The following is a 26,584-nucleotide window of genomic DNA, read 5'->3' as shown; positions in this document are numbered from 1 at the left end:
AAAACAATGCTTTGCACAGAGATATTTCATGCAGAGGAGTTTACTGAGAAACAGAAAAAGATGAAATTGCATTAATGTTTAATAGTAGAGAAATTTAATGTAGTGCATCCACTATTTTGTACATTATGCAGCCACGTTAAATAATGGACCAGAGTTTCCAAAAACGCGGAAAGGTGCTTATGGTGTAGCGTTATGTTCAAAATTAAGATACACCTTTCCTTATTGAATATAAGCATATGTATGTAATTCTACATAAAATATCAAACTATTAAGACATTTTGTTGGTCGTCATATAGATGATCGTTTCTGTTTTTCATTTCTCTGTAGTTTCCAAATTTTCTATAGTAAGAAACTATTACTATTTTAATGAGAAAAGAAATCCGACCTATTCTTTTAAAAAGTTCCAAAGACATAAATTGACCTTAGAGAAAAAGAAGATACAGAGAGGAAGACCTAGAGGGGCAACACTCAACCATATAGGCAAACAACTTTGAAGAAAAGTCATTATTCAGTCCAAATGACTGGGAAGACTGTCTGGGTTCATAATTCATTCATGTCTGTGATTGGATTTTAGAGAATTAAAGAGGTTAAACTCCTGCTAATCATAGTGCTTATGAGTTTATATCAGAGTGATGATTTCCCCTGGAAATATACTGGGAAGTGAGCAAGAACATGATTAGAGCTACTCAACAGATGGGGAAAGGGAAGCGTGGAGATTCGGCAGCGATGTACCGAGAAAGAACAGCGTGGAGGGAGGGCTGGAGTTTAAGGGAGCAGAGTTCGCTGAGCAGCAGAGCCAGAGGAGGCTACCCGAGGCCCACCCCCCCCATCCGCAGGCTCCGCCTCCCGCTGTGCTCTCACCAGGGCCTTCTGTGCTCTCCCCCACTACACTCTGGGCAGAGGAGGGGAGGGACCACGCTTATTTGATTTTGTCTCCCCAGCCACAGCCCAGTACCTTCATAAATATTTATTCAATGAAGATGCATTCAAAATGACTCCGTAGCCACATTTCAAAAGGGAGAATGCTAATTTATAAGCATTTGCTGAGTGTTGATTTTGCAGAACAGGGGGAAAAGAGGCTATTTTAAAAGAAGGGGACACTCTTTCCATGAGGTTATGTACTTTTCATGCTGATACTGCACCAGTTTTACTGAAATAATATTTAGCCTGGAGGAGAAGACCGAAGAGAAATCTGTTTCAAATACGTAAGCCGTCCCTTCTCTTCCTGGCCATGGGCCAGACAATAAACTAAGAATTAATAGGACACAGGCCCCGGAGTCCAGGAATCTGCAGAACATCCAAATCCCAGCTGCTCCCCTTTCACACCATCGCTGAGAGAACAGTGGGAATAAACAGGATTAAACTGAAACAGGTAAAATTAGGTTGACAAACTGGATGGGGAAGAGCGTTAACTTGGCCCTTTGTCTTGAAATGTATAAAAATCAAACAACGTTTATTAGACTGGAGTGGTTTAGGTCAGTGAGCCTCAATCATCGCTGCTCCATGGATTCCCCAAGCCCTCTTTTAAAAAGTATCAAAGCCTGAGCCCTTCTCCAAATATTCTGATTTAACTGTTCTGGGGTGGGGCCAGAACTGGTGCATTTCAACAGCACCCAAGAGGCTGGCCAGCCATGGTCAAAAACTGCCCAACCGAGAGAGGAAGGTAAGACTCCACCTAAACAATATGCCCATTTTTCTCTCTCCTTTCTTTTAAACCTAAACCCTGTAAAAGAACTTGAATTAATACTCTGCATAGAATTATCTTAACCTCCTGTAATAGAAGTTGCGATCCTATGGACAGCTGAAAGTTATTCCCACTCTGAGTGCCTAGAAAAACAGAATGAAGACAGCAGCTTTCTGTTATGAGCTCCATGATTTGTTGTTTGATAAACATTAACCGATCAAGTTTACAAAGCAGTCAAACAAAACAAGCATTGGCACGCCCGCTTTCTAGATGAGAAAACTGAGGATCAGCAGGGTTGTGACATTTGCCTGAAGCGGCCACGACTGCTAACCTGTCGGTCACGGCAAAGGTGCAGCCCGACGCGCTGCATGGAAACGCATGCCTCCTGAATAATGCTGCACATGTGCTTCTCTGCAAAACCGAGCTCTGTGCCCTGGAAATAACAGAACGACTCATTCTAAACTGATTCAAACCACAACAGGGCATGAGTATGTATCCTAATTATGTTTTCATTCATTTCCTCTTCTCCGTGCCCTGTTAAAAATGTAAAATATCCTGCTTCCCTACAACCCACTAATTATAATAGGACCAATAAATGTCAATTATTGAAAAGATCCAGTTTCTGTCAACTCTATTCATCGTTTCATTTTGCCTGGCAAAATGAAAAGCAGAACTGCTGTAATTTTATTTTTTCTGGATTACAAAAAAACCAATAACAAAAGTCATTCTAATGAAATAGTTCACGATCAGGCTGCAGATGGATTTTTCTGGATTCCAGAGATGCCCCTGTGTTACAAAGTAGATACCGATTGTTTGCCTGAAGCTCCTCTTTCAGGAGCATGGACAGGGAATAAATAGAGACCCTCTGTTCCCATCTTTGGACGGCAGGAGTGGGAAAGAAAGGAGCAGTGGGCTCAGGGGACATTGAAGGCAGAGAACTAACAAAATGATGGAGACAGGAAGTGAGAGGTGCCAACTGTGTGGATTTGTAGCCAATTCCAGACTGTGGGCTCCCTGAGGATAGGTAAGAGGCATGACTGCTCGAAATATGAAGTGATCAGAATAGAAACTGTTAATACTATCATTTATGAACACATCATAAAGATGGCTATGAACCAAACACAACAAAGAAAAGGTTTATAATTTAGGTGACGCATAAGTTCTTGTCTGTGGGTTAACCTGCAGTGAAAGGGTCAGGTAGGAAGAACATGGCCAGTTGGGAATGAGTGGGCTGCCAGACAGAGTCTGGACACCGGGGTCACACGTGGAGAAAGGGCGTATCTCACCAACATCAAGGTGAGATCGCTGAATGTTGCCTGTCAGAGGGATCGTCAGTGAAAAAAACCAACCAACCAGCCAACCAACCGCCAAAGTCAGTAGTGGCTGCAGGTTCAAGAACACCGTGTTGCTTCTTATTTAGTCAAGTTTCAAGATGTCGGTTGTTTAGAGGGGTCTTCATCTCATGGACATCAAATTCAAATCCTCATCAAATACACACTGGTGTTGTAGGTTTTTTTTTAAAATTGCCCTGTTCTAAGAGCAAACATGTCATAATCTTGCCGGATAACAAATCTGATGGTCAACTGTGTGTGTCAATCTGACTGGGCTGAGATGCCCACACAGCTGGTCACACGTCTCTGGGTGTGTCTGTGAGGGTGTCTGCTGGAGAGACTGGCATTGAGTCTGCAGGCCAAGTACAGGAGACGCCCTCACCAATGCAGGCAGGCATCACCCAGCCCCGAGAGACGGAACATAACGAAAGGCGGAGGAAGGGCGAATTTGCTCTCTGCTTAAACTAGGTCATCCATCTTCTCCTGCCCTTGGATTAGTGAGTGCTCCTGGTTCCTGGCACTCAGGCTCAAACCTGGGCTTACAGCGTCAGCTCTCAGGTCCTCAGGCCTTTGGGCCAGGCTGAAACTACAGCACGGGCTTTCCCAGATCCCCAGCTTACGGATGGCTGGCTGCTCGTGGGAATTCTCAGCCTCCATAAGTAAACCAGTTCTCATAATCAATTTCCACATACCCCATATCTTTACCCATGTCTGTATTTATCTGACTGGCAAGCGTGGCTCACTGTAGTCCAATAACTAACTGACTTAGTGTGAATACATCTCTTTAGGTTTCAGTCGTTGCAGCTCATTTGTCATTTTATTTTTGGTTCCCACAGTGAACTCAGGAAGAGAATGGGGCTTTTTATTTACCCAACAAATTAGGTAACTTCACTAATAAGTCTTCATCAAGTGGCACTTTCTGGCTTTTTCCTGAACAGTCCTGACTTTATAAATTTCCGTCATTTTATCCCATAAATTAACAATCAAGTTGTACTAGAAACTTCAGTATTTCAGGGTCTAAAAACTCATCACCAGACAGAAAGAAACCAAAGTGGTTGCCCGACCGTGGGGTTTGATGAAACCTGAGAATGTGGTTTCTGTGGAACGGTCCGCCTCACCAGTCCTTAACATGGCTGTGATACAGAGGTAAACTCCTGCCCACGTTCTCTCTGCACAGCCAGAAACACACACACGGAGATTACCCGGCGTGAGGCAGGGAAGACAGAGGAGGTTTTCGGGGTGGGACTTACAATGGTAACTTTTGCCCTGGCCAGTGTGGCTCGGTTGGTTGGAGCATCATCCCGTAAATCAGGAGGTCATGGGTTTGATTCCCAATCAGGGCACATGCCCAGGTTGCGGGTTTAGGCCCTTGTTGCGGCGGTTAGAGCGAGTACAAGAGGCAACTGACCAATGTTTCTCCCCCTCTCTCTTTCTCCCTCGCCCTCTCTCTAAAATCAGTTAAACATGTCCTCGGGTGATAAAAAAATGCCCAGTATCACTTTGGAAACACAGCTTAAAAATGCATTTTAATATATGTGTCTGTTTCCCTGAAAATGAAAAAAGAAAAAGCAGGCATTCATCATTCTGTTCATGGCCATCGCTCACTCTGACGAAATCATTTCTTGTCTAGAGAAGACAGAGATGCCATGTTTATTTGTATTTTTTTTTCTGCTGAGCTGGGGCCTGCCTGTAACTAGCTACACTGTTCCTTGGTGCATTTTGCTTATAGTGGCATTATAATAAGTGGAAGGGCTCTTTTTCAGTTACAGCTCCTATTTATTTATGTGCCACGTATGGTTTCCATTTAGGACTTTTCAGGTTCTGCTGATTTAGAAGTAAATGCCATGTTTGGCTGTTCTGGTGTCCCAGATAAAAACATTTTCTTTAAAAATACCCATGAAACTGAGCCAATTTTCATGACATCAGAACATCTTAAAGGAAATGTAAATTAGCTCACTTGAATAATGAGGGTGTGAATTTTTTTCCTGGCATTTTTTTTTTTTTGAGTCCCACAAGCCAGCCCACGACTGTCTGCCAATATTTACAAGTGGCAATAACAATGTGCTCAGAGGTCCAAATATCGGGTACCCCAAATTTAGCCTTTTGAGTCGTGTCTTGAGTTTCCTATTCCGGTCGAAGGATAATATCAGGAAAAATTTAGATTAAATAGGCTTTCAGCAAGTAGCTTCTTTTTTAGAAATGGTAAAACTGGGGGGCTTGAAGAGTACAGGATGTGGGGTTCTCGAGCTGCACCCACAGAGAAAAGGTGGGCACCAGGGGCCTGCTTTCCTTTCTCCACATTTGCATGACTATCCCCCCCCACCCCCGCCATCCGTCATGGTGAGAGGGGAGGAGGGAGGGGGAGGAGTCAGACTCTTTCGAAGCAAGATTTAAAAACACAAGACATGTGGAATTTATACAGGTGCCCCCTGAGCCCTTTAAATTCCAAGCCCCGTTTTGAATACTGCTCTCGGGTCACAGGTGAGGGGAGGTGCACGATGGAGCAAACCAGGCACTAAGTATCCTCTAGGCCACGTGTTTGCTCTCTCTTTAAGGACCATGGTCATGCCTGGGGAGGCATTTGGACCCGTGAGGACCAAATGGCTGGGCTTCCTCAGTAACAGTCACTTGGCTCTCAAAGGACCAGAGAAAGAAGAGGACATTCACTATCTTGCTGAGCTCCAAACCCTCCACACACTGCCGTAAACCTCATTCCTTCTTATTGTTTGCCATTCCCGTGGGCCATGGTAGCAGGGACCAAGAACAGGTGGGGGCAGGGCCTCACGGCCCACTTGAATCCATTTAATTTCCACAGCAGGTAGAGAGCCCCTCTATTCTCATGTCTGCAAATGCAGCTCTCTCCTTGCAAAGAGTGAAGAGAAATTAGGCTCAAGACCCTACAGAAAACCCACTGGACTTAAATAGTGCAGGAGTCAAGTCTAGAAGCATTCCCTGTTTCCAGAGTTTGGAAGAACTAATTTGTGCTGGGCTGGATTAGAAAACTGCTATGAGCTCACGACTGACGTCTGCTCTCCATTTCTCCTCTTTGGAACAGGCGTATCTAGTGTAGTTATGTTACCCTGGTCCACCGTTGGATGGTGGCAGTATGTGACTCATCTGACATAGGTTCACAGGTTTCCAAACCCAGGAAACCCACAGGAGGAGCCTCCTCCAGAGCCAAACCTGGTACAGACAAAGAGATGCTGGACCTCGAGACTTTGCTGCCATTGGAGGAAAGCTTGGGGGGAGATGAGCACTGTTGTGGACTAGTTACAATTGCTATGGCCACAGTGCGCTGCGGTACCTAATTTCTAAGGATTCCTGCCAACAATCCTCATTCCCATCTTGGACTTGTGACTTGCTGTGATGAAAAGAATAGGGTAGAAGTAATAGGATTCCAGGGTCTAGGTCTTAAGGATCCCCAGAGTTTCTGCTTTTGCCCTTTTAAGGTACAACTATTGTATAAAGAATTGCGGACTAGTTTACTGAATGATGAGAAATGACGGGCAGAGAAAGGTCCAACCAGCCACCGGACATTCCAGCCACCCTAGGTGAGATGCTGGATAAGTGAAGAGAGCGACCTTGGATCCTCCAGCCCCAGGCGAGCCACTTCTGCCATCACACGGTGGTTCAGAGACAAGTTCTGTCTGCCAAATCCTGCCCAGAATCATGAGCAAATACGTGACTGTTACTTTTTAAATCACTAAGTTTGGGGGATAATATATGCAGCAATAAGTACCCAAAACACTTGCTTAAACAGAAGAGGTAGAAAAGTGCAGAAAACAATTACAGACTATTCCCAACCAATGACGGGTGGACTTCATAATTTTTTGACTTTACGGCAGTGGAAAAATAATTCCTGTACAACCATTCTGTTTTTCACTTTCAGTATAGTATATAACAAATTGCATGCGATATCCAATACTTTATTATAAAATAGGCTCTGGGTTAGGATAATCTCGCCCAACTGTAGGCTAAAGTAAGTGTTCTTCCCTTGCTTAGGGTAGGCTAGGCTGAGCTATGATGTCTGGTAGGTTAGGTATGTTATGTGAGTTTTCAACGGACAATATTTTCAATTTATAATGAGTTTTTTGGAATGTAACTTCATCCTAAGTCAAGGAACATCTGTAGTAAATTTATTCAGTTCTCTAGTATAGCTTTTGTGGGTGTTTGCCTCTTTTCTAATATAGTTTTACTTTAAAATAGCATAGTTGAATAACAGATTCCAAAGCACCAATGAGATCACTATTACAGAAATACCTTGGAGATCCTGCAACCTTGGTGCCAGACCATGCTGTTGGCGAGTATCACAATAAAGCAAGTTCTGATCTTTTTGCTGGTGGAGGGTCTTGACTTTAATTTGTAAAAAAATGCAATATCTGTAAAGTGCAACAAAGCGAAGTGCAATAAAAATGAGGTGTGCCTATATGGGCTTAAAGACATCACGTTTTGTGTACAAAGAGATAAAACATTTCATCCTTGGCCTGTAGAGGACACTGATTGTAGGTCCTCTGCCTGGACAGAATGGTCTGGAGAGCTCAGGGCTATCACAGTCACACCAATATAAAGGGAAAAAACACCCTCAGGAGGCCCAGAAGAATTTTCTTATCTCCAGGACACTTCAGTTAGAAAGTATTTAGATCATCTACTCAGTTTCCTAAAGGCTGTTCTTGTGATTAGAACTAACACCTTTCTTTTTCCCATTCACCAAGTATGACCGAGTCAAGAATATGCAACTAATTAAAAAGCATACATGGCCAGTTATAAAAATAGTCACAGGGACATACAGTACAGCAGAGGGAATACAGTCAGTAATAATGTAATAGCTGTGTGTGGTGTCAGAGGGGAAACTAGACCTGAAGGTGTGACCGCTTTAGAAGTTATGTAAAAGTCTAATTACTACACTGTTCACGTGAAACTGGTATAATGTTGCATGTCAACAGAAATGGAAAACTAAAAAATTAAAGAGAAAGAATATGCAGCTATTCTGGAAAGTTTGACTGTACTATTAAAAAAAGCTGGCTCCGGATCCGAATGGCAAATTACAGCACCAATTAACCAACCAAATGCCTCAGCAAGCAGTTAACGGAATTAGAACTGTCAACGCACATGTGCATAGAGAAATCCCGGGGCATGCCATCGACAGGTACCACGAGGTAAATGGCGTCCCCCAAAGCTGCCCAACGCAGCAATGTGGTGTAAAGAGTCTGTGGTATGCAAAGGTGAGACATGGTTTTGCCCTTGAAAGCCAAGCATTCTAGCAGGAGCTTAGCAACGCGAGATTAACAACAACACATACATATAAATGTAATGACATACATGTACTACCGGTGATGGCAGACTAAAGAAATGAGCTTGAACTTGAGAAGTGGAGGCAAGAATACTAAGGAGTGTGACAGGCACGTCAGTAAACCCATCGCACACACAGAGGATGCAGCTTACCTGGCAGGCGGACGGGTGACTGTGGTTGAGGTCCCAGTGGGAAGACACAATGTCAACAGACTTCTGGGCCATGTTGAGTAAATTCATCCAGCCTTGGAAAAGTGACAAGTGAAACGGTGCATTTTCTGAGTAGTTAAGGCCTTCAGGGATATTCTCCACCAGGGCAATTCTTAGAAAAGATTTTGAAAAACAAACAAACAACGTCTAGTCAGATTGGAAGCCACGGACCTCTATACATGCATACAGAGACAGCTGAAAGATATTCTTTATTCCTTCTGGGTGTATGCATTTCTTATCATTTAGTGTTTCCACCAAAGTCTTTTTAAGCATTTCCCCTATACTAATCTATTGTGTTCTCAGAGCTTACGCTGTGTTTTTCCCACTTAGCATTTGTAGTTCATAAAATCACAGTACTTGTCTCTAATGTCCAGTTTTCAGTTAGCCTTGAAAAAATTCAGAGCTTCCTACACAAGCATCTTCCTCTAATAACATATTTCTCATAATACATTATTAGAAGAATATGTTATTTCCCTAATAATAATATTTCTTTTTTCCCTATAGTAATGCACCTCTTATGCAAGATACTACTTCTCTGAGCTACTTGAGACCATAAAGTAAGTTATGCATTTCCAGTTTCTAACACAATGTTGGGCATATATTAGTCACAAGCTAAAATATTGTTTGTTTCATTACTATTAGAAAATACAAACAGACTTCCGCCAAGATGGAGGCATAGGTGGATGTGCCGTGCCTTCTCACACAACCAAGTTTAGAGACAACTAAATATTAGCAACAGAAAACACAGCCAGAACACAGAAAACTGAACTTTTCGGAAGTCCGTTAACAACAAATTCTTCAGCCTGACCGGTAAGGGGCGAAACCAGCGGCTGGTGAAGCGGGATTGCACAGGAAAACTCGGTCAGACGGACTCAGGCGCAGAATCCAGACGCGCAGAATCCAGACGCGCGGAATCCAGGCGCAGGGTTGGACCTAGTGAGCGACCGAGCGAGCCACCAGGCAAGTGACCGCGGGGGAGACAGCGGGGGAGCGGTGCTGCGTGTTGACTGTGGTCGTGCATTTGTGCGCGGGCGGACAGGCGAGGGAATGGGCGGTTGGACCGGGGCCCGGTGGGTCCCTGCGGCAAGCGGCAGTGGAGGGCGCAGCCATTTCCCTGCTCTGACCCCACCTCAACATACAGCGTCATAACCCAGCGACTCTGAGTGGCCCGGCCCTCGTGAACCACCTAAGACGCTAATCCTCACCCAGCTGTGAGAAACAGCAGAGGGGGTCGCCATTTCCCCGCTCTGACCACGCCCCCACATACAGCGTCACAACCCAGCGACCTGGGAGTCCAAGGCGCCGCTTCTCACACTTAAAGGGCCAGAACAGACCAAAAATGTAGCAAGATCTCAAAGCCCCAGAGCCCATAGATCTAAGCGATGAAGAAATAGCAAAACTCTCAGACACACAGTTTAAAACACTGGTGATCAGGATCCTCACAGAACTGGTTGATTATAGCCACAAATTAGACAAATATATGAAGGCGAAACTAATTGAAATGAATGGAATTGCACAGGACACTAATAGCAATGAAAAGGAAACTGGGATTCAAATCAATGGAGTGGACCAGAAGAAAGCAAATAATGGCCAAACAGAAAAGAGTCAAGAAGCAAGAATTCAAAGAAATGAGGAGAGTCTTAGGAACCTCCAGGACATCTTTAAACACTCCAACATCCGAATTATAGGGGTACCAGAAGGGGGGAAAGGCACAGCCACCAGTGGAAAACTTATTTGAACAAATAATAAAGGAGAATTTCCCCAATCTGGCAAAGGAAATAGACTTCCAAGAAATCCAGGAAGCTCAGAGAGTCCCAAAGAAGTTGGACCCAAGAAGGAACACACCAAGGCACATCATAATTATATTAGCCAAAATTAAAATGAAGGAGAGAATCCTAGAAGTGGCAAGAGCTAAGGGGACAGTCACCTACAAAGGAGTCCCCATCAGACTGTCAGCAGATTTCTCAAAAGAGACCTTACAGGCAAGAAGGGGCTGGAAAGAGGTATTCCAAGTCATGAAATCCAAAGACCTACAACCAAGATTGCTCTATCCAGCAAAACTTTCATTTAGAATGGAAGGACAGATAAGGTGCTTCTCAGATAAGATCAAATTCAAGGAGTTCATCATCACCAAGCCCTTATTATATGAAATGTTAAAGGGACTTATCGAAGAAAAAGAAGTTAAAGAAACATGAACAGTGAAAGGACAACAAACTCACAGTTATTAAGAACCACACCTAAAACAAAAGCAAACTAAAAGGACAGCTAGATCAGGAGTGGAAACATAGAAATGAAGATCTCAAGGAGGGTTAGCAAAGGGGAGTGGGAGGAGGAGAAGGGGGGAGAAGGTACAGAAAATAAGTAGCATAGACAGTAGATAGAAAATAGACGGGGGGGGGGCAAGAATAGCATGGGAAATATAGAATCTAAAGGAATTGAGACACATGGTCATAAACTAAAGGGGGGGTAATGGTGAGGATGGGGAGGTAGGGTGGAGGGGAATGAAGGGGGGAATAGAACAACTGTAACAGCATAATCAATAAAAAAATTTAAAAAAAAAGAAAATACAAACAATAAATGGTATGCTTACTGCTTAATGTCTCTATTGAGGTTTCCCAGCCTAAGGCACACAACGATGCTGAGAAGGAAATTTTAAAACCTACCTGTTGCAGGACTTTATTAAAGATGGAGGTAAGGAATATGGACAATCATGGCAATAATCAAGCCCTAAATAAACCACAATCAGCAATACCCTAATAAACGTGCATTCGCTTTTTCCATGTCCCTTTATATAAACAACGTATCACTCTGCCTGGCTGTCCTTGGTGTTGCACCTAAGGCTGTATGGTTTTTACTTCTGACTTAGCTGGGTGACATCTATAACATTTTAATAAAGAAATGAACAATATTTTTTCAAGATTAAGAGATGTAAATTCTCTCAAACTCACAGGAAGAACTCCCATCTTTCAGAAAGACACCTGTGAGTACTCCCAGAACAGAGACCTGCTTTACGCATAGCTCTGAATCCTCAGTGCCAGGTATATAATGAGAGCTCAAGAAATACAGAATGGATTTTAGGTTCCAATGTGGAATCTAGTGCTTCTCAGTAAACCTGTTTCTGGCTTCTAAATAACTGTTTCTCTTGATGAGACATGTTCCATTCTGCCAGTTTCAGAAACAAAATCAATGCTCTTGGTAAAATGTCCTTGTGTGTGTCACAGCCAGAATGGGTTTGGGGCACGTGACCCAGACGCAGTCATGATTTTCGGGGGCCAGTCAACCCTTTCCCCCACTACCGCCACCACCAGCAGTTGAATTTATCACTGGTTGAGCCCTTACAAGCACAGAACGGGCAAACCATTGTACGGAACACAGAGATGACAATGACAAATCTCCTAGTCGTCTGGAATTTACGGTCTAGTGAAACAGCCCGCTTCAGACACAGAGATTCACATTGGAGGCAGACTCCGGGAAATGGAGCGACAAAAGCAGGAACTCTAATTAGATGGGTACCGCATCATCTAAAGCATCACCGGCAGGCACGGGCACACAGGAAAATTAATTCTGGTTGGGACATCGAGAGTTGGAGGAAGCAGGGCTTGAAATGAGTCTTCAGGGATGTAATTTTTAGGCTGAGCGGGAAGAGAAAGGTATTCCAGGGAGAGGGGACTGCTTGCAGTATACAGCACATTTGGATATTTATGAATTGGTGAGCCCAGGGGAGCGTGAACTTGGAGTTACAGCAGGAGCTCACAACGGCCAAGAACACTGGCATGCCACAGGACCGTGCTGTAGAGGTTGGGAACCGGGAAGAGGGGTCTGGGCTTCGTTTTGATGCCTTTGAGAGCATCTCAGTACATTTTGGGTGCCTAAGGCTGACAGCACCCCCGGGCAGTTAGTGGAAAGATAAAGGAGACGAGAGGACAGCAAGCCAGTGGAGAGTAGAGGCCGTAGCCAGAGCTCCGGAAATGAAAACGGAAGTTTCAATGAGATCAGCAGGAATGAAAAGAGGCATGCATGTCATGAAGATTTTAGAAGGCAAATCGTAAAAGATTGCATGTTTGGTGGGTAAGAGAAGCAGGTCAAGTAGAAGTAGATGAAAGTCAGCCATCACTGAGGTGTCCTTACAGGGCCACCGTGTTTGCTCATAACAGCGCATCTACAATCACCTCCAGCGTCTGCTCGCATGGATTCTTGCCCCTCCAAACTGTTTTCCTTACTATGGTTGGGTTAATCAGGCATTCTGCTGCCTGATTAAAATTTCCTATGGAATTCTCTGCTGTTCTTAGGGTAATACCCCTACTACTCCCAACGTGGCTGACAGCATTTACCAGTCACGGCCTCCCTGGACTCAGTGACCCTCCTTGACTTTTATATCAAAGCCACACTAGACCTCTTTTTCTCCTTCCCTGCTATTTTCTCCAGACTTTGGCATTTCATGTGAATTTTCTAATCTCCATTTCTACACTGCTCATGGAGCTATCTCTCAATTAACTTTCAAAGTCCTAATTTAAACATCGTTTCCCATAGACTTCCCTATGCCCCCACACTAGGCCGGATCACCTTATTATCAACTCCCACCGTGCCCTGAGACTCCCTGTCATCCTACTCACCGCTGTTGAAATTACTTGGTTGTAATTACCCGACCACAGGGGCATGAAAGCAAGGAGCTGGTCCACCGCTTCAGCAGCATAGCCCCAGTGTCTAACACACGGCTCAGGGCCCAGTCAGTATCCAAAGGCTATCCGCTGAGTTTCATTAAACTCTGAACAACTGGGAAGACGGAGGCAGTGAGGCGCATTAAAGTTGGCGAGGAACATGGGAAAGGAAGCAGAGTGAGGACCGGGAGAGATTATTTAAAAAAACTATTCCAAAGTCTAATGTGAGGGGAAGGCCTATGCTTTTTGGGTTGGTGGAGAAATGAGAAGATTCAGATGAGTCGGTCTGGGAGGCAGGAAGAAGGGAGAGGTCGTGGAGAATGCAGTGTTTGGGGTGCCAAGGGGAGGCGGGGTCAACAACGTGGCAAGAGGGGATTTTTTAATCTGTTTTAAAACCTTTGAAGACAATAGACAGACGTTGACGTTGGATTTTTAATTCTACCCCATTTTAAGTCCAATTTTCTGTGTTAATAGAAGCTATACATAGAGTGAAGAAATGACCCCAGGTAACCAACAACATCAGCATCCCTACGACTAATGAATATGTAGAACCCAGTTAGACCAAACCGCAGGAAATAACGGACGCAGAGCAACTGTGTAATTGTAGAAAGATCCACACCATCCCCCTCCATGGCTTCAGATAGGCATGTAAATAAGGATTATCTCTCTTAGAAACCTTTAAACCAGGAGTCTTTAACCAGTGATCTAGAAGCTTGATCTTCATTTTCCCTCATCTCTAACTGAAATTTAACATCCCTTCAGTTATCAATGTAGGCCACAAAAATCACAGAATATTAGTCATACACATTCTTATTAAAAAATTCTCCCCCTTATCAAAGCCTTAGACGTGCGTAAGAAGATCACCAAGAGAGATTTTCAAAAGAAGAAAATTGGGTCAAAGCCAAGAGCAGGAAACATGTAATCCCTCCGGTTGGTAGAGAAAGTGGGACAGGTGAAGAAGACAAGAAGAAAGTACTGAAAAGACCGGAAACAGAGGAGAGTGAAATTCTCTGGGAGCCAAGGAAGGCCAAGTTTCTGACTGTTTGTTTCTTACTAAACGTCAATGTAAGTTATGCATTGTAATAAAAAATAAAAAGGGAAGCCCCACGCTGAGGAGCACAGTGAGGTTTGCGTAGTGAATGCTCAGAATGAAGACCCTGCTCCTCCCTCACTTTCCACCCTCCCTAAAGGCCTGAGGAGCTCGCCCGCCCTTCTGTGCCACGGAGCTTGTTCCCTAAGCCCCACTAGGAAAAGCCTCTGGGAATGAGCTTTGTAAAGACTGGGCAACACAGATTTCTGTAACCTATCATTTTACTTCCTTTAACAACCAGTAGCCCGCTTCTCTCCAGGGCAGATCTAATTAGCATCCACGTGGGGCTCATTCCCACATGACAGCAGCTAGTAAGGAAAGGAGTGGGCAGGGCTCATTAAAAGTCACCTTTGGGCAACCCCCCCCCCCCCAATGCTGGACACCGTCTCTAAGGGAACCGTGCCGGAAGGCTACAGCACTGTTTCTAATGCCTAATAACCTGGGGGAAAGCTGGACATAGAGAGAGACACAATAGAGCGAAACTACCTTCATGATTTTCATGGCACTTTGAGCAAAACTACAAATGATTTGAACTGTGAGTCCAGGGAGCTCAAGTGGAGTAAATAGAAGAAAAAGCATTTCACGTTGCTAGTGGATTTTAAAATAGAATTCTGTTTTTATGAATTATAGGTATCTCTTCTCCAAATTTAATGGGATCGTCAAAATGTCCCTTTTGATTCAGGAACTATATTTCACCGTTTTAAGGAAATATCTGCAGGCCTGACAGGGTGGCTCAGTTAGTGGGAGTGTCTTTCTCTCTACACCAGAAGGCTGTGGTCAGGGTGTGTGTAGAGGCAACCGATTGATGTTTCTCTCTCACACTGATGTCTGTCTCTCTCTCCACAACCACGGAAAAAGAAAAAAAACAAAACATATCCTCAGGTGAGGATTTAAAACAAAGATTTGAGAAATATCTGTACTTCCCCTTGAACCTGCGGCTAAATAGTGCAGTCCCAGCATTCGCTGGCTTTAAAACATGCGTGCGTGCGTTAAACATAAAAAGCTTTATCAAGTATTAGGTTTTCACAAGTCGTTTTGGTAATCTTGCAGAAAAGTGCTTAGGAGGAAAGGATTTGCAAGGACGGACACAAAACCCAGCTCTGCCAGTCAGTTATTAGCTGTGAAACCTTGGACATTTGACTAACCTCTTTAAATTGGTTTCTACTTCTGAGGAAAAAAAGAAGCTATTACAAAGATTAGAGGAAATAATCCATGTGAAGTTCTTTGCTCAGTTGTTTCACAGTGAGCACTGAAGACAGAATTCTTCAAAAGTAACTTCCAGTCTAAAAGCCTACAATAGAAAAATTTTCAAGTTCTCAAACTGATATAGCACAGTTACTAAAAAGAATCTACATACGTTGGCTAAAAGGAGTGTCCTATAAGCTGGACCTGCAGGGTATTTTCAGCATGGATACGAGCCTTTTGGAATCATTGCCCAGTACAATGGGTCCGTTATGGGGATGAGACGGCCTACCTGGGCTGCTAGGGAGGCAGTTCATCAACTTCCATCCCTGAGACCTTGGATCTGACGGCACTCATTGGCCCTTCGTCCATCAGTAGTTAGATTTGCACTCAGAGAAGAATGATGCGGGTTTGCAGCCTCACTGTGGGTCACTGGCTGCCACTGAAACTCAGCACTGACAAGGCACAAAGTTAACCTTCCCAAAGACTAACCGCAGTCTCTGACACTGAGGTGGACGATGACTCACGGCCCAGAGGGCAGATTCAGCTCTCGTGTGCGGAATCCGAGGGCCTGGGGAAACCTGGGAGCCGAACCCACTGGTCCCCCAGAGCTGAGCCTGCCGCTGACACATGGATGTAAGACATTCGTTGGGGAAGGGTTTCCCACAAAGCAGGAAGGAGGGAGCAGAGTCAGTAGAGGGAGAAAGCCCCGAATGAGCGGGTCACAGCCACGGGCCCCCAGAGGGACTGTGTGGAACCTTCCTTGGAAAACTCAGTCCACACAAGTTGAGAGCTGCCCCCAGGGTGCCTGACACCCCAGACTTCCAGGCTGTCCAGCAAAGGCCCAGTTAGCTCCCAGGGACCAGCGACAGCTTTTTACTGCGGGCACAGTGCGCCACAGCAACAGGGGAACTCAGAGGTGAGCCCGGGGGCTGGGTAGTTCCACAGCGTCTGCTTCAGGTCTAATGGGATCCTCTTCAGTGACACAAGGAGGCGTCAGTGTGTCCCTAAAGATGAACTGTTCTGGGGGAACTAGACCAAACCTCAACTTCTCTCCAGGCCTTAGTTACCCTGCCCCCAGACGGGGGTCTCCAATCCACGTTCCATGAAGCATCTCCGGGACTTCTGATGGAGGATGGAGGGTGGACCAGGTGCCCCTCAGTAGGTCTCCCTTGGTTCTGGGCATCAGCAAAGTCGTTTCTTGGAGGGGAGACTTCTTGCTATGTGATGGTAGGAACCTCTGGAAATGGTATTTGCCCTCCACTGGTCAGGCCCACAGACATCAATCATCTGCCCAGCAACTCTCCACGAACACAGACAGACACAGTCCGCCCTTTATTCCCCACCCATCGGCCCTATAGGCAGAGGTGACACCAAGCACTGCCATGGCCAGGCAGGGCCAGGGACAGCTCGGCCAACCTGCCCAATGACAATAAGACTGATGGTCATCCCAGAGCAACCAGAAACCCAGGACCTGCTGTTCAGTCTTCAGAACCTTAGATACTGGCAACTAATTTAGCTTTTAAAATGTCCTGCTTCTGAGGACCGTCAGAAAGTCCTTCCTGCCCTGGCTGGTGTGACTCAGTGGATTGAGTGCAGGCCTGAGAACCAAAAGGTCACTGGTTTGATTCCCAGTCAGGGCACATGCCTGGGCTTCAGGCCCGGTCCCCAGTAGGGGGTTCATGAGAGGCCACCACACATTGATGTTTCCCTCTTTCCTCCCCTCCCTTCCCCTCTCCCTAAAAGGAAATACATAAAAATCTTTCATAAATAATTAAAAAAAAGGAAGTCCTTCCAGAACATGCTGGTTCTCAGTTCCTCTAGGTGAAGATACTCAGAAACCAAGGTGCCCTAGTTTGGGGTTTTGTGTCCTAAATTCCATTGATGGCACAGTGCGTGTGTACACACCAACGAGGTTCACACTGCGTGTGATGGAAAGACAGGAAACCGACTGGGTAGGGCGGGACATGATCTGATTTGCCCTTACAGGGGTGTCCAACCTACGGCCCACGGGCCACATGCAGCCCAGGGTGGCTGTGAATTCATAAATTTACTTAAAACATGATGAGATTTTTTTTGTGTGATTATGTGTCACAATGCATTTAATGGGTGGCCCAAGACGACTCTTTTTGTAGTGTGGCCCAGAGACGCCCAAAGGTTGGACACCCCTGCTGAGTGTACATGGATGATTCTGACTTCTGTGGTTTTCCCACAAGACCACGGGGGCGCAGGAGGATAAGAGGCGACACAAGGGCAAACGGAAGACCACTGCCATTGTCAAGGGCCTGTCTGAAGATGGTGGTGGCTTCCATTAGGAGAGTCCTGGAGACGGAGAGAAGGAGAGATGTGGACCATATTTTGAAGGTAAAGCAGATAGGAATACAGGTACTATGGAGGGAAATTCTGCTCCATTCCTGACGCCACATCCAGGTTCAAGGTCGCTCTGGGGTGTGCTACAACTTGGCCTTTCTCCAGACCTGTACTCACCCTGCCCCAGAGCAGAGGAGTGAATTCCCAGATTGGGAGACTGAGTATTCAACTCCTCCTCCTGGAATGGACATGCCCACCCCAGCCCCACGAGCTGGACCCGGACAAGCCCCACAGTCCCAGCTGACCCTGGTCCAGCGCTGACTGTGGCTGGGCGCTGAGCCTGGAAAGTTCTGTGCTTTTGTTAGGAAGACCATGTGATCTCACGTTCAGGCGCTTCTCCCAGTGTAGCCTCCACCTTCTACTCTTGTCCGAATTGTCCATCTGCTCAGAGAAGGGTGACACCAACTGAGCCCCACCAGGGACTCTAAAATTGACAGGGGTTGGGAGCCTGAGAGAGTACATTCTCCTGGACATTTTGATGGAACGAGGAACCACCGGTCAGAATCTAGAATGAACAATTGCACTGGGGAGATTCGATTGAGAAAATGGTGACGGGAAAGGCACCGTTGCCCGATTTATTAGCTTAAGAATCCTAATTCTATTCCTGACTTGATAGAAAAATGATGGCTAGTAAGACAAACATGCCCTTCCCCCCCACTCTTAAGGCAACATAGGCCTGATATCAATCTTGATGTTCTCTCCTGAGCCTGACCTTGGCCTTCAAAGCTCTCCCAGGCTAAGGGCTCCAGGGAGCCTCTAACAACTGGGATCGCAGATATCACGGAACTGAAGCTAATGAACAGTTTCTGGTCAGCCCGAACTTGCGCAGAAAATCATTTCTGTCTCAAACTCTGTTAGAAATATTTCTAATACTACTTTGTAAAACTGAAGCAAACAATGAAATTTCTTTCTTAGAAATTCAGATTTTTTGCCTTAGGATTTCTGAACACTACTTGGTAGAAGTTATAGGAGGCTGGCCCAACTCAGTAGAGTTCAGGATTTATCATTGAATTTATTTTACAATAAGTTCTTGGCTCAAACACTTTTTTGATTCAAACTGTCTCTTTCCTTGAAAGCATAGTGAAATTTTTAGCCATTGAAGACTTGCCATCAATTATTTCTCATACTTGTTTTCAAAGTAAGGACAAAGACAAAGATAAAAGAGCCATGTGAGACCTTAATACTAGATCTTACTGTGGGCGCCACTAGCCCCCTTGGCAAAGCCAGGGGGTCAGGCCGGCATAGCTACTGCTCGTGGAGACGTGACCGTAAGCCCCCCTTGGCAAAGCCGGGGGGCCGGGGTTAGCTGGCAAGGCCGCTGCCCATGGCACAGTTTCTCTCCACCTTGCTTGGCTCCCTGCCTGGAACCTGCTGTGGCTAGACAATAGGTCTCCCAAGAAAGCTAGAGAGCCTGTTTCCCTAGTAGAAGGGTAGGTCATGCACCGTGCTTGATAAACAGGGAAGTTTTGATAGCACCCTGTGTTCCCCTGTTGTTCCGTGGAGTAGCTTTGCAGAAAGGACAAAGAGACTAGCTTGGGTGCAGCCCCCTCCTGCTTATTCCCCAAAATTGTAATAAAAGCCTTGAATAAACGGAGTTCGGGGCTCAGCGGGATGCTGAGACCTCTCCAACCTGACTCCCTGCGTCCTTGACTCATTTCCGCCCCCTCCCCTCTCCTAACGAGGCTAGTCCGCGGCAGGTGGCGCTCCCCCAAACGTGGGGCCCACGAGGTACGAGGGATTTGGTGAGAAACCCCCGGGGGGCCCGTAGCAAAAAGCGGGGGGATTTAATAGGAAGTGCCGTTATGGGTGCTTCAGAATCAAAGGAGCGGAACATGTACGTGCAATTGCTGAAAATATTGCTCCGTGGACGAGGGGCCAAGGTTGGAGAGAAACAGATGGAAAGGTTTTTCAAATTTGTAGAGGAGATATGTCCCTGGTTTCCAGAAGAGGGGACAATCTCCCTACATACCTGGGAGCGAATAGGAGAAAGGCTCCGCGACGCTTATCTAGCCCGTGGACCTGAGAGGATTCCCATTGATGCCTTTTCCCTTTGGAACTTGGTCCGTGACAGCCTTGACCCAGTACAAGAGATTGAGAGAATGACCCGTAGTCTAGCAATATCCACCAGAGAAGATCGGCTAGATACCCAGTCAGTGAAGTCTGAGCATTCTTATACCAAGCCCCCAGAGGATGCCACGTTGCTGGCCCCTCCAGGGCCCCCACCTCCTCTGAGCCCTTTTGCCTCTGCTCCTCCTATAGACGAGGAGATGTGTTATCCCCCTCTGATCAAGAAGACTTAGAGGAAGCAGCAACAGCATATGAAGTAGAAAGAGACCCTCAAATGTTCCCCGTCTTAGGTGACCAGGTGGAGGTTACTGCAGAAGAGGAGGAGGGGGATGATGAGGATGCTATCTTGGATCCTAGAGCTTTTGCTAGACTGGCGGATACTCTGCAGTTGCTGAGGCAGCTGGCAGGTACTAAAGAGTTAAGCCGCCAGCAAAGAATGAAAGAAAACTCAGTGCCAACTCCAGAAGTTAGGAGAAAGGTGTCGGCCAGCCGCGCCCGGCTGTGGGCGGCGGCGCTTACGAGCAGGTCCCCGGCCGGCTGTAAGCCCCCGTAATCGGGGAGCCCTTACCCCCTTGCAATTATCTTTGAGACAGGAGGGATTGTTTACAGGCACTTAATGATTTTCAAAAATTACTAGGTAATATCAACTGGCTCAGACCCTGCATTGGCCTCACCACGGAACAGCTGCTGCTCTTGTTCAACATTTTGCGTGGGAATCCTGACCCCACGTCCCCGCGTGTCCTCACGCCTGAAGCTGAGAACGCGCTCGCTTTAATAGATCAAGCCTTGAGCCAGCAACAAATTCTAAGAGTGTCTCCTAATCAACCTTTTTCTTTGTTAATTCTAGACACGCCTTGCCTGCTGACGGGCCTCCTCTGGCAGGAGGGGCCCCTAGAATGGCTGCATTTGCCCAGCCAGCGGCGTAAGGTGATTTATCCATACCATCAGGCTATAGCCACTGTAATCCAGAAAGGGCGCTCCCGGGCCCTGGAGCTTTTTGGCCGGGAGCCACTTCATATTGTCCTCCCCCTCCGAAAGGACCTAGTGCAACGATTGTTCCAGAATGATGAAGACTGGGGGACAGCTCTCGCAGGATTCCCCGGCCAACTCACATATCATCTCCCCAAACACCCCTTACTTAACTTTTGGACGGCTCATCCCTTTGTTTTCCCTAAGGTGTGCTCTCCACGCCCTCTCACCAATGCTTCACTGGCATTTATGGATGGCTCCAGCAATGGCACAGCCGCCTGGGTTATTAATAACATCCCTTATGTTTTGCAGACAGGAGAATCTTCTGCTCAACGCGTTGAACTCGCTGCAGTCATCAATGTCTTTGAACAACTATCTAACCGCCGCTTTAATTTATATTCTGACGCTCAATATATTGTATCTCTCTTTCCTCACCTGGAGACTGCTGTGTTGCCTGGACCGGAGGCTTCTCCCGTTATGCCTTCTCTTTTGCGCCTTCAACATTTGCTTCGCACACGCACTCAACCTTGCTTCATAGGGCACATTTGTGCCCACAGCAATTTGCCTGCAGTCCTTTTCTCTTCTTGGGCTGCCCCGCCAAATTAAAACTGATAATGCCCCTACTATACCGCGACAGCTTTCGCCGCTTCTGTGCTACTTTCACTATTGCCCATGTGACAGGCATTCCTTATAATCCGCAGGGGCAAGCGCTCGTCGAGCGTGCGCATCAATCACTTAAGCTTTTGCTTAAAAAACAAAAGGGGGGAGGCGGGGACATGTGTGTGTTTTCCCTAGGAACGCGCCAGCCCTCCCTTTGGATTCCCGAACGACTTGCTCGTCCCCAGAATGAAGAAGCAGAACAAAGAGGAGAGAAATCTTCCCTTCCGTTTGAAGAAGTTGTCGCTCCGGGGAGGAGGACCCCGAGCTCCTAGTCGGCCACCGTCTCTATCCTCTGCTTCAGATGCCTCCTGAGGCACAGGGCCCGCCTCCTTGCCCGAATAGAGGCCGCGTGCGACCCCCCTCCGCGGGCCACGCGAGAGTCGCTGCCTGTCACTTAGGGGCAGATCAAGCGCCTCACTGGAGAGGCGCAAGCCGCCGTGGCCCATGCCGGGCTTCCCAGCTGTCCCAGCACGCTGTTATTGGCCATGGTGGCTGTCCTCACTGCTCAGCACTGCATGCGCAGATTCAGCGGATGTCCAAGGCCCACCTGGACCTGAGTGCTGCAGACACAGCTCAGGACATTCTGAACAGCCTGCGGGATGCTTGGGGGAACGATGACTGATGGACTCGAGTGGTTGGAGGGGCGGCAATAGTTGGGTTGTTTATTTGCTTCCTTTTTTGTTTTCCAGCCCTTCTCCGATACTCCTGCAAACAGTGGCAATCCCTGCAGCTCCAACAGTTCAGATACCATCTAGAGGAGATGCGGGCGCCACAACCCCCCATTAGCAAAGCCAGGGAGCCGGGGACCAGCTGGCAAAGCCGCTGCCCGTGGTGACCTTTCAGCTTAGAAAACAAAAAGGGGGAGATGTGGGCGCCACTAGCCCCCTTGGCAAAGCCAGGGGGTCAGGCCGGCATAGCTACTGCTCGTGGAGACGTGACCGTAAGCCCCCCTTGGTAAAGCCGGGGGCCGGGGTTAGCTGGCAAGGCCGCTGCCCATGGCACAGTTTCTCTCCACCTTGCTTGGCTCCCTGCCTGGAACCTGCTGTGGCTAGACAATAGGTCTCCCAAGAAAGCTAGAGAGCCTGTTTCCCTGAAGAAGGGTAGGTCATGCACCGGTGCTTGATAAACAGGGAAGTTTTGATAGCACCCTGTGTTCCCCTGTTGTTCCGTGGAGTAGCTTTGCAGAAAGGACAAAGAGACTAGCTTGGGTGCAGCCCCCCTCCTGCTTATTTCCCCAAAATTGTAATAAAAGCCTTGAATAAACGGAGTTCGGGGCTCAGCGGGATGCTGAGACCTCTCCAACCTGACTCCCTGCGTCCTTGACTCATTTCCGCCCCCTCCCCTCTCCTGACGAGGCTGGTCCGCGGCATCTTACCTAGTAACTAACTAGCCAGCAACTAAGCTTTGCTCTATCATTGTCCAAGGCCGGGGGAAGGGTCACCCCCCCTTTCCTTCCTTCTCTATCTTGAATCTCAGCAATTCTCAGACTCTCAGATTGCATTAACAAATCCCATTATTTGACCAATTCTTTTTTGCTCACCGTGGGCCATATCACATTGACGCCAGCTAAATGACAAGCTGCCTGGTGGCCAATGAAGAGCACAACAGCTTGTTTTGGGTAAATTCTCTTTGCCTTCACGAGATCCCTCCAAACCTAGAAAGAAAGTAGACCGGGCGAAGGACCCGCTCAGAGGACATAGCAGCTTCTTATTTAGAAAAGTTGTATACAGCTGATGCTACTTCTAGAACCAAAGAAGGGCTTCTGAAAAGCAGGGAAGTGCCGGTGAAGTGGCCCCACGGGGTGTAGTCATCATGAATCACGATGTTAAACCAAGAGGTCTCTACAGGGGGCCCAGCTGGCTGGAGTGGAGCCACTTGGCACAGGGGACAATTTTGGCTGCTGTATTTCGAGTCCACCGAGGGCAGTTAGCCTCATCTGGCAGAACACGTGCCATTTCCAGAGACTTAAAATAGTTTTTCTAAATGTGTCTTTTCACAGTCCAAATATGCCTTAAGTTTCCTCTGAGCTGAGATGTTAGAGGGGATGGGACAATTTCATAGTGACTTCTGCAGGGAAAGGCCTGCAGGGGACAAGAGTCACCGAGAGAGACAGATCAGGAGACCATTGCAATAATAGCCTAGGACCTCACGGAAAGATGGTGACGTGACGCTATGGATCTCTCTCATAGACTCAAGGAAATGTCTGCATTTTTTAAAAAAGCATTACACGTACATATAAGATACATACATCAAACAATACAGGTGATCCCCAGTGTAAAAGTGAGACTCTGCCTCTATTCCTGGTCGCTCTTTTTCAGTTCTCAGCCCCAGGGGTCAACTATGGTCACCAGTTCCTATTTCTTTCAACTAAGATATTTCCTGCATATACATTCATTAACTTACCTACTTTCTATGTTTGGACCTCTCAAAGCATGCCGGGTAATTTATTCAGACATGCATTTCCTTCACTGATTCATCCGGAGGAAGTCAAGACCTTGGGAGAGGTTTAATTCAAGGCCAAGGGCAGAGGCTGCCCATAGGCTACTTCCCTTCCTCTACTATGTTGTCCATATTCCTGAGGTGCTGAAGAGATGACACTGTGTGTCCCTCAGTGGAAGCGACAGGGAGTGACTCTGAGAAGCACCAAGGCAGAGAGGAGACAGTCCCATGACTGGATAGGGTGGAGAGGTTTTGGGAGCAGCCCAGGACCTGGTCCCAGGCCTGCTGGGAAGGTGGCCAGCTCCCAGAGGTCCGAGTCCTGTGTTGCACTCAGGGACTCTGGCCCCTTGGCCCTGGGGCTCTACCTTTACAGCCCCCCAGGAATGGAGGGGACATCAGATGGATTATGCTGATGGCTGCTAGGTAACCAGCGAGGATACCGTGCGTTGCCACAGGCCTCCAGATGCTCTGCTGCTGGGAAAGACTCTGGGAGCTTGTACAGCCTCAGGCAGCCAGCGCTGAGACGGAATTCCTGCCAGCCACCAGCCTGGCAGTTCAGTGACAATGTGGAATCTGATGCAATGACATAAGTGGAATTTGTTTTAAATCTGAGGTTTGGGGATGAGATTTGTTCCCATCACACAAACGTCCTTTGGCCACAGCTGGCGGCAGGGACCAGAGGCCTCATTATGAACCATTCTGGCAAGCAAGAAGTGGTGGTCTCTAACCGGTGAGAGTCTGACCATAACCCACGTCTGTCTTCCTGCACAAATAAGCCTTTGTTCCTCTCTTAAGTCAGAGTTATAACATACAAAATTAAAATTCAAAAACCTTCCCAAAACAAACTCACCCACCATGAGACAAAGAGAAGACCCCAATCATACACTGAAGGAAGTATAAGTTTGTTACAACACACACACGCACTTATGCACACAAACACTTAGGTACAAACACTTAGGCTGAAAAATGGAAAGCTCTTGTAAAACTTAACCCATCCCATACAACCCTTTACAGGACATCCATGCAGTTCCCATTAATTTCCGACCCAGAAATCCCAGGGGGGGAGTGGGAGAGCTGAGAGATGTGGGTTCTGGGCTGAGCTGTCATTTGCTCTTTTCTTGTTACCAGTTTGGAGGGCAAAGTTGCGGTCAATGGCTTATTCGTTCCTGGCGAGGGACTGAAAATGTCACCGGAAAGGAAGCCCCAGCTGCTTGCGAAGCATGGGGTCTGCACACAGAACATCAAGCCAAATCCTCCTATGTTTTAACTAGTTAGCAACCTGCTGTACTATGTGAAGCTGGGGCTGCCTTTTCGATGACATTTTCAGTCCCTCGCTAGGAATAAGTTTGCAAGCAGAATGAACTTCTGGATTGGATCACTGATCACTATCTGTCAAAAGAACACTACTGGTCAATTTAGAAAAATGCACATTAATACCCATCTAGCCATTGGGAAATCATTGAAAAATTTATATTGCTCTTTGTCCTCGATGCCTGACACAGGGCTCCTGAAACTCCTGAACTTCCTGGGTGGGAGGAGTGTCTTTGTTCTAAGGAGGTGACTCCGAGTGGCCTCCTGGGTCAGGGCTGGTCACCAGAGAGACCAGGCCATGAGTGGAAGCTTAGAATTTGCAGCCCTGCCCCCACCACTGTCTTGAGAAGGAGAGCTAACAGTGGAGTCAGTGATCGGTCATGTCTATGTAATGAAGTCTCTATGGAAATAGTATGGGGTTTGGAGAGTTTCCAGGTGGCTGAACCCAAGTGTGACCCAACCCCACTCCACAGGGACAAAGGCGCCTGCATTCAGGATCCTCTCCGACACGCCAAGTCTTCATCTGGCTGTCCACGTACCTCTTTCATGGCCTTTACTAAACAGGTGGCCACAAGTGTTCCCTGAGTTCTGTAAGCTGCTCCCACAAGTAAATAACCTGGGGGGGGGGGTGGAAATGTCCCATTTATAGCTCAGTCAGGCAGAAGTCTTGGGTGACCTGAGGACCTAGTCCTTGTGATTGACATCTGAAGTGGGGGGCCGTTTCATGGGACTGAGGTGAAGGAAACTGTGGGGTCTGAAGCTCTATTTAGACAGAGTCAGAACTGAGTTAAACTGTAGGACACCCAGCTGGGTCCACATAGTTGCTTAGTATGGGAAATGCATGCCTTCCGTGCCCAGAAGTAAAGGAGCAGGGAAGGAGACATGCAGGAGAGAAAAACCGTTTCTTGTTCTCCAATACACCCATATCTTAAACAAAGATGATGTATGATGATGATATCACTTGGTAATAGCTGCCACTTACTGAGTGTGCCTATGTGCCAGGTGCTTTGCAGACGTGAACATATCGCCTTGTGACACAGGTGTTAGTGCTCCCATTTTTGAGAGGAAGACAGTGAGGTTTGGGGAAATGGTGGAATGTAGGAGACCCAGCATCACAGGTCAGCAGTATAATCCGTTTTCAAACCTTGCTCTGTCCGGCACCCAACCTGCCCTGCCCAACACGTTCCCTTCGGAAACCTCTCTCCCGAGCATGCATAGGACCGTGCCGGGGTGACCGTGACAAAGCCAGCCAGCTGCTGCCTGGGTGAGGATAACACTGTGAACACTGACACTAACAAAACGGCAGCGCCTGGGGCTTCTCCTT

The 26,584-nt window shown here is 47.0% G+C and overlaps 1 protein-coding gene across 1 annotated transcript in view; it reads right to left on the bottom strand.

Moving 5' to 3' along the window:
* The window catches only part of PLD5 (phospholipase D family member 5), a 224,403-nt gene that overhangs the window by 81,644 nt on the left and 116,175 nt on the right, over nt 1-26,584 (bottom strand). The window contains exon 3 of the mRNA XM_037150881.2: nt 8,458-8,626. Within this exon, the coding sequence (XP_037006776.1) occupies nt 8,458-8,626 (169 nt within the window). The remainder of the gene's footprint in view (nt 1-8,457; nt 8,627-26,584) is intronic.

Source organism: Artibeus jamaicensis, unplaced genomic scaffold, assembly GCF_021234435.1.
Source record: "Artibeus jamaicensis isolate MK-2021 breed Jamaican fruit bat unplaced genomic scaffold, CSHL_Jam_final scaffold_754, whole genome shotgun sequence".
NCBI lineage: Eukaryota > Metazoa > Chordata > Mammalia > Chiroptera > Phyllostomidae > Artibeus > Artibeus jamaicensis.
The sequence above is the reverse complement of the archived record's forward strand: the minus strand, read 5'-3'. Positions and strand labels throughout refer to the sequence as shown.